Genomic DNA, 11,147 nt, shown 5'->3' on the forward strand with positions numbered 1-11,147 from the left:
TCTTTCTCATAATTGCAATTGAACCCGCCTGTTCTCTTAAAAGGGCGCGAGAATAAAGAGCGCGAAATCCGCCTTGACCATTTGGCATGGAACAATGATGAGTGAACATACATAACTCTTTGACACCCTTTTAACAAGCATGTAATCGGTAATGTTTGCGGAGGTTTAAAACTACCACAAATTTGTATGTCAGATTTTGATTGAAAAAACTCAATTTAACCATGAATATGCAAAAGTCAAACTCTATCTCGCTTCGATGTAATAATTAAATAATTTGAATTAAAACTGATATATTTTACCGAAAATATAATTTAACTTCCTATAAATTATTTGAATATAAAGTGCAAGATTTCTTTCCGTTGCTCAATGAAAATGAATTAGATATCACAATCTTATCTCACTTTTCTCATAATTTCGCGTGAACCCGTCCTTTCTTAATAGGCACGGGAATAAAAGAGCGCGAAATCCGCCAAAACTACTTATCATGGAATAACAATAGGTGGTCACACAAAATTTTGTCAGCACCCTTTCAACATACATATAAGCGGTCATGTTTGCAGAGATGAAATATTGCCGCCAATGTATATGTCGGATAAATGACGCGAAAATTCCATATCTTTAGTATCATCACTCTTTGTCATGCCAACATAAAACACAATTAAGAAGGTTAAAGAGACATAATGAAATCACCATATAATTTTTTTATGACATGATTGTTTATATTACACTTTCCATGTAAAATTATTAATCAAATTAAAAAAACTTGAGTTGGGGGTATATATAAGTCGAATTGCAATTTGCATCAACAAAGGAGAGCATGATTTGGTGTTGAAGTGAAGAGTGCCGCCGTGGTGAGAAGAAGAAGAATGGAAGGAAGGAGGCGCGGTGGTTGGTGTGGTCGGCGCATAGTCGCAACCAGAAGAGGAACTTCCGGCGCCACCGTCAGCAATGGCTTCCGTCTCAACAGCACCACCAGCAACGATGACAGTGTCGTCAAGAAGCTCTTCGGCCGCGAGATTTGTTCCAAGCCTCACCGTGCTTTCGCCGCCACCACCGCTTCTCACAGATTCCGCACCATGCGTTTGACTCAACAGTACGACACTCACGATCCGAAGGGACCCTCTTCTCCTTCTCCTCTTCTGCCCTTTCTGATGAAGAGGACTAAGGTTGTTGAGATCGTCGCTGCTAAAGATATAGTGTTTGCTCTTGCTCATTCTGGTCTCTGTGCTGCTTTTAGTAGAGGTGAGGGTTACCCATCGATTCATCACTGTTGTTTGTGTGGTTTTGTGTGTGAATTGAAATTTCCCATCATTACCCTTTTGTTAATTGTTTTCATATATGGATAAAAACCATAGGTTTTGATTTCTGATGCATGAATTTTTAGTACCCATATATGAATCAGTCTATTTTGTAGGAAAAACCCTGGCTTTTGATTTTGATAATTTTATGTATGAATTGCTGTTTCTCATTATCAATCATTGTCATGTTTTTGTGTAAATTTCATGGCTTTTGATGTTTTATGTGTTCATGAATATTTGACTGGTCAGTATGTGGAGTAGTTGTTAACTGATGTATTTTGTTGAGGTCCTTATTGATGTAATTGTTTAGGGTTGCTTCGCCTTTAAGACCGATGTACTTGTTTAGGCTCTTGTTGATGTACTTGTTTAGGCCTGCTTCGCTTGTAAGGCTCAGGCCTCCAGGACTGTGTGCCCTCATGGACGGCTGACCATATGATTCTCGTAAGTGGTCGTCGATAATTGCTCTTAGGGATGAGGTCTATCATAACAGATTTGCAAGTCCGACTGACTAGTAAGCGGTGTTATCAAAGACTGGCGCCATGGCAGAATCTCAATAGCTCATGGCGGGTTTTTGGCTCTCCACCATGGCATGATATCCCACCATCATTAACAACAGTCTTAGTAAGAGAATACAAAGGAACAGATAGGATAGCAATTCCTTTAGGATCCCGAGCGTTTAACCCACATTAATGGAGATGTTTCGTATTCAAACAGAATCTCAAAGGAGCAGATAGGATCACAATTCCGTTAGGATCCCGATCATTTAACCCACATTAATGGAGACGAATCTCATCTTCACACGTCATATCCTTGGGCAGAGCTTAGGTCTTGCTGTGATCTATCTCAACGTCTTGGGGTTTTTTTTTTGTGTGAACAAAATCATTGTTTTGTATAATAAACATGTTATATTTATTTATGTATGAATTTCCATTACCCTTTTGGGCCTTAGTTTTGGTACCATCCTTATAGATTTTCTCACCACCCCAATCTACCGCAGTTATGTTTGCGGGAACCAATTACACACCGCATTTAAGATTGCAGAACAGCGGAATACAAGTTATACATTATGCAATGAAAAATGCCAAAAAGGGGATGGTATGAGAATGTAAAGGGGTAGTACCAATAACAATGCCCTACCCATTTTTTCCCATTTATTAGTCATTGTCATATTTGTATGCAAAACCTTGACTTTTGGTTTTATATATTAATTGTCAGTACCATTTCCCATTAGTTAATCTTTGTCTAATGTTTGTATCAAAACCACGAGATTGGGTTTTTCTTATGTATGAATTCTGTGCAGAAACAAATGAGAGGATTTGTTTATTGAATGTCTGCCCTGATGAAGTCATCCGCAGCCTCTTCTACAATAAGAACAATGACTCGCTTATTACAGTGTCTGTTTATGCTTCTGAGAGCTTCAGCTCTTTGAAATGCAGATCGACAAGGATTGAGTATGTGCATTCTGCAGCTGTACATTTAATTTTTTTGATTAGATGTTTACATCTATTTTTGCTTATATGCTCATTCATTCCTGCTTCTAGATACATACGGAGGGCCAAGCCGGATGCTGGCTTTCCTCTTTTCCAGTCGGAGTCTTTAAAATGGCCTGGATTTGTGGAATTTGATGATGTTAACGGAAAGGTCCTAACTTACTCTGCACAGGATAGGTACCTTCCTCATTCTCTCCTCTTTTTATTCCGTTGCTACTTCTGTGCTTGTTATCTGTATGCACCTCCCATTGGTTATTCGATCTAACCCATTTTCATCCCATGGTAACAGTATATACAAGGTGTTTGATCTTAAAAACTACACCATGCTTTACTCGATTTCAGATAGGAATGTTCAAGAAATCAAGATCAGGTACTTTCTCCTTTTCGGATTCACTTTCTGCTTCACTGTTCTGGTGTCTGCAGATACCCCCATTTTTCCTAAATAAATTCTGTCAAAGACATGAGCATGGTCATCTTGTTGATACAATCTTGTTTGTTTTTACTTTTTGCTACATAGGTACCGTTATTAGTATTCACTTGTCAAAATTATGTGGGTTGTTATATTTTGACTGACAGGTGGATCTATATAATCTAGCAAAACCATGTGATTATGTGAACATCCACTTAGCTAATTAAAATACTTAGGTTTCTGTTTCTGGTCCTCATCATTAAGTTCTGTGATAAGTTATGCTTTGCATCGCGCACACACACACATATTTATTACTTGAAAGATGAAAGCCTTAAAGAAATTGAGGGGCTATATAAGTGGGTTATGGATGGATTTTTCGCAACTGAATGTTACAGAAAATTTCCCTGTTAAATGATTTTGAGGAGGCTTTGTTGAAAGAGAAACCAAATTGGAGACAAAAGAGTGATGACTAAGGTGAAATGGGCTAAAGATGGGGATGTAAATTTTTTACTTTTTTCATACGGTGGCTATACGGAGAAAGAGAGAAAGTTTGGTTAAGAAGTTGAGAATCGCAATCGGGAAACTTGTTTGAGATAGTGAAGTTTTTGCCAAGGAACTTACTGGGTTCCTTACGGAATTGTAGAGTAAGGAGAGTTTGCCTGCACCTTTTTTTGAGAATTCAGATTGGTGATCTATAATTAACTCTTTACAAGGCTTCTTTCATGGAGAGAACCTTTGAAGATGAACTGATGAAATGCTGAGGGCTATTTGGAGCATAGATGCAGATAAGGCTCTGGGTCCTGATGGCCCTTCTCTTGGGTTTTCTTTTTCCATGGTTGTTTATCATTATAGGTCATCTTTTGAAGGTGTTTTCTAAATTACATAACAATGGAAAATCTAGGGATAATATGGTACTTTTATTTCTTTGATCCCTGAGGGTGTGGATCTGATCTGTTAGAGATTGCTTAACCATCAGAATTTTCTCCAGTTTGTATAAAGATTTATGATGATTATTCTATTTGTGTGAATGGGGTGTTTGAAGAGACTGTCTTAGAATCAGAACTTTTCATGCTGGTAGATTGATCTTCAATACTGCCAGTGTTGCATATTATTTTGTAATCAACGCAATTAGGAAAAGTAGAGATCTTATTTTTATGACATGTAGTATATATAATTCACTTCTCCGTGCAATTCAGACTCGCATATTAATCTTATGTCTATTGTTTCTCTTTCTCAACACCTCTGAATTTGAGACAAGCTTGGTCTACTTAACTTAGTTCTTTCGTCATAGCGTCTAGATGAAAGGATTTTGTCTCCTGATCTTTCAAGGTTGTTTTCATTCAAATCTGTTTTCAACTCCAAGCTCATTCAATGAATATAGTGTCATCTTAATCTATTTGGAAGTCTAAAGCCTCTTAGGTTAAGTCTTGTACTTGCTCAGTGGTGCTTAACAGAACTAATACCAATAGTAAGGTATAGGTTTGTAGGCCATTAGGCTATTTCTCCTGATATGTATGTTATATTTGTTGCTAGCTTAGAATAGCTATTTTGCTGTAGAATATTTTGTCTAGCATTTTTGGAGAAGGTTGGGTGTGGCCTAGGTCGTTGGACCAGTTTTTTTTGTTGACTTGCTTTACTGGTTTTCATTGTAGTTAAGAGCCATGTTTTTGTGGCAATGTGTAACATATTCTACATTTTGGTGCATATGATCGGGAGCATAACACCCTCATCTTTAAGGAGATTTGGCTTCTACTTGGTGTAGGGCACTTGGTCTCCTTAAAGGGATTTCTCTTTTCCCTTGGTTGTTTTCCTTTTTTCAAGGACTAGAACCTCTTATCTTTCTATCTCTTTATTATCTTCTCTTTGTTTTAATGAATTTCATTTTTTGTTACTTGGTATCTTCCTAATATATTGATTAATTGATGGTTTTTTACAGTCCAGGCATCATGTTGTTAATCTTCAATAGAACCAGTGGCTATATTCCCCTTAAGATTATATCCATTGAAGATGGCACAGTTCTCAAAACATTTAATCATCTACTTCATCGGAATAAGAAGGTGGACTTCATAGAGCAATTCAATGAAAAGCTTCTTGTCAAGCAAGAAAATGAGAACCTTCAGATACTTGATGTAAGCCTCGTTTTTCCTTTTCCAAAACTAATTTTATTTCTGTATATGTAATTTCATTTGTGTCTTTTCTTTTAGGCAAATGCTAACCAAGACGCTAGTTAAGGAATTAAAATTTGGAAGTATTCATTAAAATGTAGTTACCAATGCATGAAATGTTGCACTTTTCGATAAACATTTTCCATTTTTATTCTTAACTAGTGCCGTGAGGGCCACTTGTTTGCAATACATTTTTTTTTTTCAAAATATGATTCTCATGTCTATTTGTGTAATTCCTTTTGTTCATAGGTTCGAAATGCTGAGCTAATGGAAGTAAGCAAAACTGAGTTCATGACCCCATCAGCATTTATCTTTCTGTACGAGAATCAGTTGTTCCTTACATTCAGAAACCGAACAGTTGCTGTTTGGAACTTCCGTGGGGAGCTTGTTACTTCATTTGAGGATCACCTGTTATGGCATCCAGACTGCAACACAAATAACATATACATAACAAGTGATCAGGATCTAATCATCTCATACTGCAAGGCTGATTCTGAAGATCAATGGATGGAAGGCAATGGTAATTATATTTGAGCTTATCTGTTCTTCGATTTTTGAATGAATTAATCACAATTAGCTTTGAATTTGTTAAAAGTGATTTGATACAATCATGTAATCATAACATGCTTCTTGATGCAGCGGGTTCAATTAATATCAGCAATATCTTAACGGGAAAATGCGTGGCTAAAATTAATGCTGCAAATACCTGCACGAAGGTGGACGAGTGCAGCTGCACTGCTTGCAGCTGCAAGCAGACTCATTCATCCCAAATAAGGAGCTCGGTTGCAGAGGCTTTGGAAGACATAACTGCCCTCTTTTATGACGAAGATCGAAACGAGATATACACCGGTAACAGGCATGGTCTTGTTCATGTATGGTCCAACTGATGAAAAGGCTTTTCCTTTTAATTCTGGCTTGGATTTTCTGATGGGAATGATTCTGATTCAGCATTGGATGCCTCTGAACTGCCTCAGCATTGTACAATATCTGTCATTTGATATGAAATGGTTATCTAGCACAATGTTGTTGTGTGTTTCATAGTTTATGCTGAGATAACCAGTTATAGGGTGAATATTTACCTGTTCAGGAAGTATTTTGTATCTATGCTTTTCTTGTACTTTGAGTTTTAGGTCCTTTTAGAGGTTTGTCTTTATAGTTTCTGTATAGCGCAATGACTTCTGGATATTTTGAGGCCGATGAGACATCTTGTATTATTAGTTTATCTTGGAAACTAAAGGGGATAATGTGGGATGGATGCAAAATGGGCAGAGTACATGGGTTTTTATCCCTTATCTGTATCATTGGTGTAAATCACACAATTAATCTGAAAAACAATTCGGTTTAGTTGCAATATGTTCTTGCATTGCAGTCAAGTAGCGTTCATCGGGAAGCTGCGGATCTCAGTGGCATGATCACTTAGAGATTTCAGCCATTCAAAATATATTTTATTTTTCTTTTGATGTATTTTGAATGGTTAAGATCTTTTTTCAGGTCATGTTATTGAGAGGATCCAAGTCCATGCCGCCACTATTTCTTACATAAATGCTAGTATTGTTATCACAATGGATGTGCTTGCGTATGTACTTATATGATTTTACTATTTTTCCCACTGAAAACTCTCATTCTCTTTTTTTTTTTTTCCAAGTTTTTTCCCACAAATTGAATCAATTTAGTCATTTTAGACGTTCTACTCATCACATGTGACGCATACGTTAAGCTAGCCGTATAAACAAGAATCTTGAGCAGTTTTTCATCTTCATATGCATAATTATTGGGAATCAAAGATCGAATCACTCTCGGCTATCTCTATCAAGGGACAAATGTTTGGTAGAGTGGTTGGAGAACTACTAACGCACATGACACAGTGGGTTTCATATCTATTAATTTAATTTAATTTAATTACACCATGATCTCAACAATAAAACTTTCAAGTGGATCCACTTACTTTCTAATTTCACAAATAAAATTAGAAACATTTCCCCCGGATCTATAGTTTGATCAGTTCATTTTTCTATAGAATCTAATCTAATTATATACATAAGAACTTCATTTGCATTTGGTTTAACTCGACCAGAAAATTTCAGAATTATGGTGGTGAGAGGAGAGAAAAAGGGTGAAACATTAATTAATCAATTCGGTTGAGAGGGCCAATTACAACTTCACTTGATTCAACATTATTCAACACAATAAAAGAAAGCTAAAAGAAAGTAACTGCAATCAACGACTTATTAATTAAATATATACTGTTTAGTGTTGACTGTTCTATCAACTAGAGACCGATACTAACCACAATTCATGAGAACAAAGGTCCCAAAATATATATAGAGTTAAAACAATGTCTTATGAGAAAAAAAATGCATTACTATTTATATATAGTGTAATTAATCTGAAAATTATAAAATAACAATATGAAAATTACAAAATAAAAATCATAGTTTTTTTTAAACAGGGAGCAATGTCTATGATTTGTTGTGTTTGTATGTAGGGGTTAAAAAAATAAAGAAAATAAGATGTAAAAAAAAGCAATAGAAAGAAAATGAGATAATATTATACTTGTTTTGTATTGAGAGAAAGAAAGGAAGAAAGTGGTAGGAAAGGATAATAAACATTTCGAGTGGTGCATCTATAGATCTGGTCTTGGTAGAACACAAGGTGAAAATACTAGAGAAAAAGGGTAGCAATGCCTTCTAACTAGGTCTTGGAAACTGAGTGACGAGGTTCTTGCAGCAGTGGAGGGTCTTTCTTCACTTCCTCCTTCGATTCACAACGTTGATGATGCCGTCTTCATCTTCAATCGCTTGCTCCGAACTCATCCTACCCCATCCATCATCGAATTTGGTAAGATTTTAACTTCCCTGGTGAAGATGAAGCATTACCCCACTGCAATTTCCCTTTCTCACCAAATGGAATCTAGTGGAATTATCTCTAACATGGTCACTTCCAGCATCTTGATCAATTGTTACTGCCACCTAGGTCAAATCCCTTTCGCATTTTCCGTACTCGCTAAAATTCTCAAGAAGGGTTATCAGCCCGACACCATCACCTTCACTACACTTATCAAAGGCCTCTGTCTTAATGCTCAGGTTCAGAGAGCACTGCAATTTCATGATCAACGGGTTATGTAAGATGGGGCAAACAAAACCTGCATTGCAGTTGCTGAGAAAAATTGAAGGGAAATTGGTTCAGCCTGATGTCGTAATGTACACCACTATCATTGATAGCCTCTGCAAAGATAAACTTGTGACTGATGCGTTCAATTTATATTCTGAAATGGTTAGCAAGAGAATTTTACCTAATGTTTTCACTTACACTGCTTTAATATATGGCTTTTGCATTGTGGGTCAATTGAAGGAAGCAACTGAGTTGTTAGATGAAATGGTGACAAAAAACATTGACCCGGATGCTTATACTTTTAGTATACTGGTCGATGGTTTATGTAAGGAAGGAAAGGTGAAAGGAGCTAAAAATGTGTTAGGTGTCATGATGAAACAAGGTGTGAAACCGAATGTTGTTACTTATAATTCTTTAATGGATGGGCATTGCCTAGTTAGTGAAGTAAACAAGGCCAAAGACATATTGAACTCCATGCCTCAAAGGGGAGTTACTCCTGATGTCCAGAGCTACAATATTATCATTAATGGATTATGTAAGATTAAAATGGTGGATGAAGCTTTGAATCTCCTTGCAGAAATGGACTGCAAAAACATTATTCCTAATACAGTAACATACAGTTCCCTTATTGACGGTTTATGCAAATCAGGGAGAATCTCTCATGCTTGGAAGCTTGTTGATGAGATGCATGTTAAAGGTCAACCAGCCAATATAATCACCTACAATTCTTTATTGGATGCTTTATGCAAAAGTCATCATGTTGACAAGGCAATTGCTTTAATCAAGAAAATTAATGACCAGGGCATTCAGCCAAATGTCAACACATACAATATACTTATGGATGGACTATGCAAAGAAGGAAGACTCAAGAATGCACAAGAGGTTTTCCAGGATCTTTTAGTTAAAGGCTATCATGTAACGGTCCCAACATATAATATTATGATCAATGGGCTTTGTAAAGAGGGTTTGTTTGATGAAGCGTTGGCGTTGCTGTCAAAAATGGAAGACAACGATTGCATTCCTGATGCTATAACTTTTGAAACAATCATTGTTGCTCTCTTTGAGAAAGGTGAGAATTATAAGGCAGAGAAACTTCTACATGAAATGATGGCAAGAGGTCTACTGGAAAAGTAAGACTAGGTGAGATGCTTTATAGTTACACATTATGTTATTTTCAATTTCAATGATGACCATTCCTATCTTTAGGTAATCACCAAAAGGAGATGGACTACACAATGGACTCTCTATCACTTCACATGCATAAAAAGTCATTTGCTGCTAGGTTCATTTAATATTGTAATCCTATTCTTAACAGTGGTTTGTTCTTCCTCAGAACAGTGGTTCTTTCTGCATCATTGCACTCAAATTTTCTTGACTCTTTTAGCGTATCAAGGGTATATTTCCTTTGAAATGAAAATACCTTTCTTACTCCTTGCCATTTCTATTCCAAGAAAGTGCTTCAAGTGTCTAAGGTGGGAACTAGCACTAGACATTCAAGACAATTTTGCTCATTTGATAAGTGTGCATTAGACAAGTATGTTAAGCACAATCATAGGAGAGAATTAATTGAATGTAACTGACTTTAATAGAAGGGAAGTGATTGAATGTCACTAAACTAACTTTTATTTAGTTAGTAGGTAGCTGCTATAAATAGAGGAATCATAGCCTCAGTTAGGAATCTTTTGGAGATTAGGAATTGGTTGGCCTGATTTATTGAGAACTAGAGTCTTATACATTTGTATACCTGAGAAATAAAATATTACTACCTCTATTTCCAGGGTCACATTGATTCTGGGGTTGGGTACTTTTTCTTCTTCCTCTACTTTCTTCTGTTGATATTTGATACTAATGGTTCTAACAGTCATGAAAAGCTATGTTTTTGCCAGGAAGGAATATTAGAAGCACAAAAAGAAAATTTAGACAAAATGAATATTTGATTTTGATGTACACCCTTGAAACTCATCAACTGAAGAAATTTATATTATCATTGTTGCCTAATAAGTGGCATCTTTGCTTACTTTCTTTTTTACAGGCCATTCATGATCACTGCAATCAAACAAGGCAGATGACAGCAAGATTCCTCAACTAGTCACCTGTGTTTAATTGATAAAATGGTTACTGTATATATTTAGACCTTTCTTTTATAATCAAAGAAATGTTTATTGTATATTTTTAGGGACATTGTGAGGGAATGTTCAATGAAACTAATGGTGTTGGGTGTTACAATCTTTGAGCTATTGTCAGAAGCTCTTGGCCTTAATCCTTCTTATCATAAAGAAGTGGACTGTGCTGAGTCAGTTTTTTATTATGGGTAATACTATCCACCATGCCCTGACCCGAATTAACTACGGGCCCTACAAAGTGCAAAGCACACTGATGGTGACTTCATGACAGTACTTCAGCAAGAACAGATGGGTGGGCTTCAAGTTCTTCATCAGAATCAGTGGGTTAATGTTCGCCCTGTGGTGCTTATCATAAACAATTTAGATGTTTTACAGGTGATTGCTGTAGGGAGTGTTTGTATTGTTGTTTTCCATCTGCAACCAGCATTTGTTTTATTAAGATTCGAGGGATGAGTACAACTTCATATTTGTCCCTAATTTACCTTTACCTGCATGTATAATGTATAACACGATGGTTGATAGCATAGCTGTGACATTCATTGTTTGGAACT

At 36.4% G+C, this 11,147-nt stretch overlaps 2 protein-coding genes across 3 annotated transcripts; both read left to right on the forward strand.

Annotated features, from left to right (window-relative positions):
* The first annotated feature begins 789 nt into the window (after nt 1–789).
* LOC130728121 (uncharacterized) lies at nt 790–6,713 on the forward strand. Its single transcript, XM_057579472.1, has 7 exons — nt 790–1,242; nt 2,599–2,749; nt 2,840–2,965; nt 3,078–3,158; nt 5,134–5,326; nt 5,612–5,882; nt 6,002–6,713. Exons 1-7 carry the CDS (start codon nt 867–869, stop codon nt 6,247–6,249), a joined length of 1,446 nt encoding a protein of 481 aa, XP_057435455.1. The 5' UTR covers nt 790–866; the 3' UTR covers nt 6,250–6,713.
* Nucleotides 6,714–7,924: 1,211 nt separating this feature from the next.
* Nucleotides 7,925–11,147, forward strand: LOC130728122 (pentatricopeptide repeat-containing protein At1g62670, mitochondrial-like). 2 transcript variants are annotated; one of them, XM_057579473.1, is made up of 3 exons: nt 7,925–8,200; nt 8,336–9,613; nt 10,506–11,147. In XM_057579473.1, exons 1-2 carry the CDS (start codon nt 8,135–8,137, stop codon nt 9,605–9,607), a joined length of 1,338 nt encoding a protein of 445 aa, XP_057435456.1. In that variant the 5' UTR covers nt 7,925–8,134; the 3' UTR covers nt 9,608–9,613; nt 10,506–11,147. The 2 variants fall into 2 exon arrangements, with proteins under 2 accessions (XP_057435456.1, XP_057435457.1); XM_057579474.1 differs by lacking the exon at nt 7,925–8,200 and adding an exon at nt 8,210–8,335 and having other exon boundaries at nt 8,446–9,613.

This window comes from Lotus japonicus, chromosome 1 (genome assembly GCF_012489685.1).
Source record: "Lotus japonicus ecotype B-129 chromosome 1, LjGifu_v1.2".
Lineage (NCBI taxonomy): Eukaryota > Viridiplantae > Streptophyta > Magnoliopsida > Fabales > Fabaceae > Lotus > Lotus japonicus.

What these genes read in the sequence shown, in the direction of transcription:
- LOC130728122 (XM_057579473.1), top strand. Translation starts at nt 8,135, where the DNA reads ATGATGCCGTCTTCATCTTCAATCGCTTGCTCCGAACTCATCCTACCC. An exon ending in CCCATCCATCATCGAATTTG is followed by an intron (nt 8,201 to 8,335) that starts GTAAGATTTTAA and finishes ACTGCCACCTAG; the next exon opens with GTCAAATCCCTTTCGCATTT.
- LOC130728121 (XM_057579472.1), top strand. Translation starts at nt 867, where the DNA reads ATGGAAGGAAGGAGGCGCGGTGGTTGGTGTGGTCGGCGCATAGTCGCA. An exon ending in CTGTGCTGCTTTTAGTAGAG is followed by an intron (nt 1,243 to 2,598) that starts GTGAGGGTTACC and finishes AATTCTGTGCAG; the next exon opens with AAACAAATGAGAGGATTTGT. An exon ending in TGCAGATCGACAAGGATTGA is followed by an intron (nt 2,750 to 2,839) that starts GTATGTGCATTC and finishes TCCTGCTTCTAG; the next exon opens with ATACATACGGAGGGCCAAGC.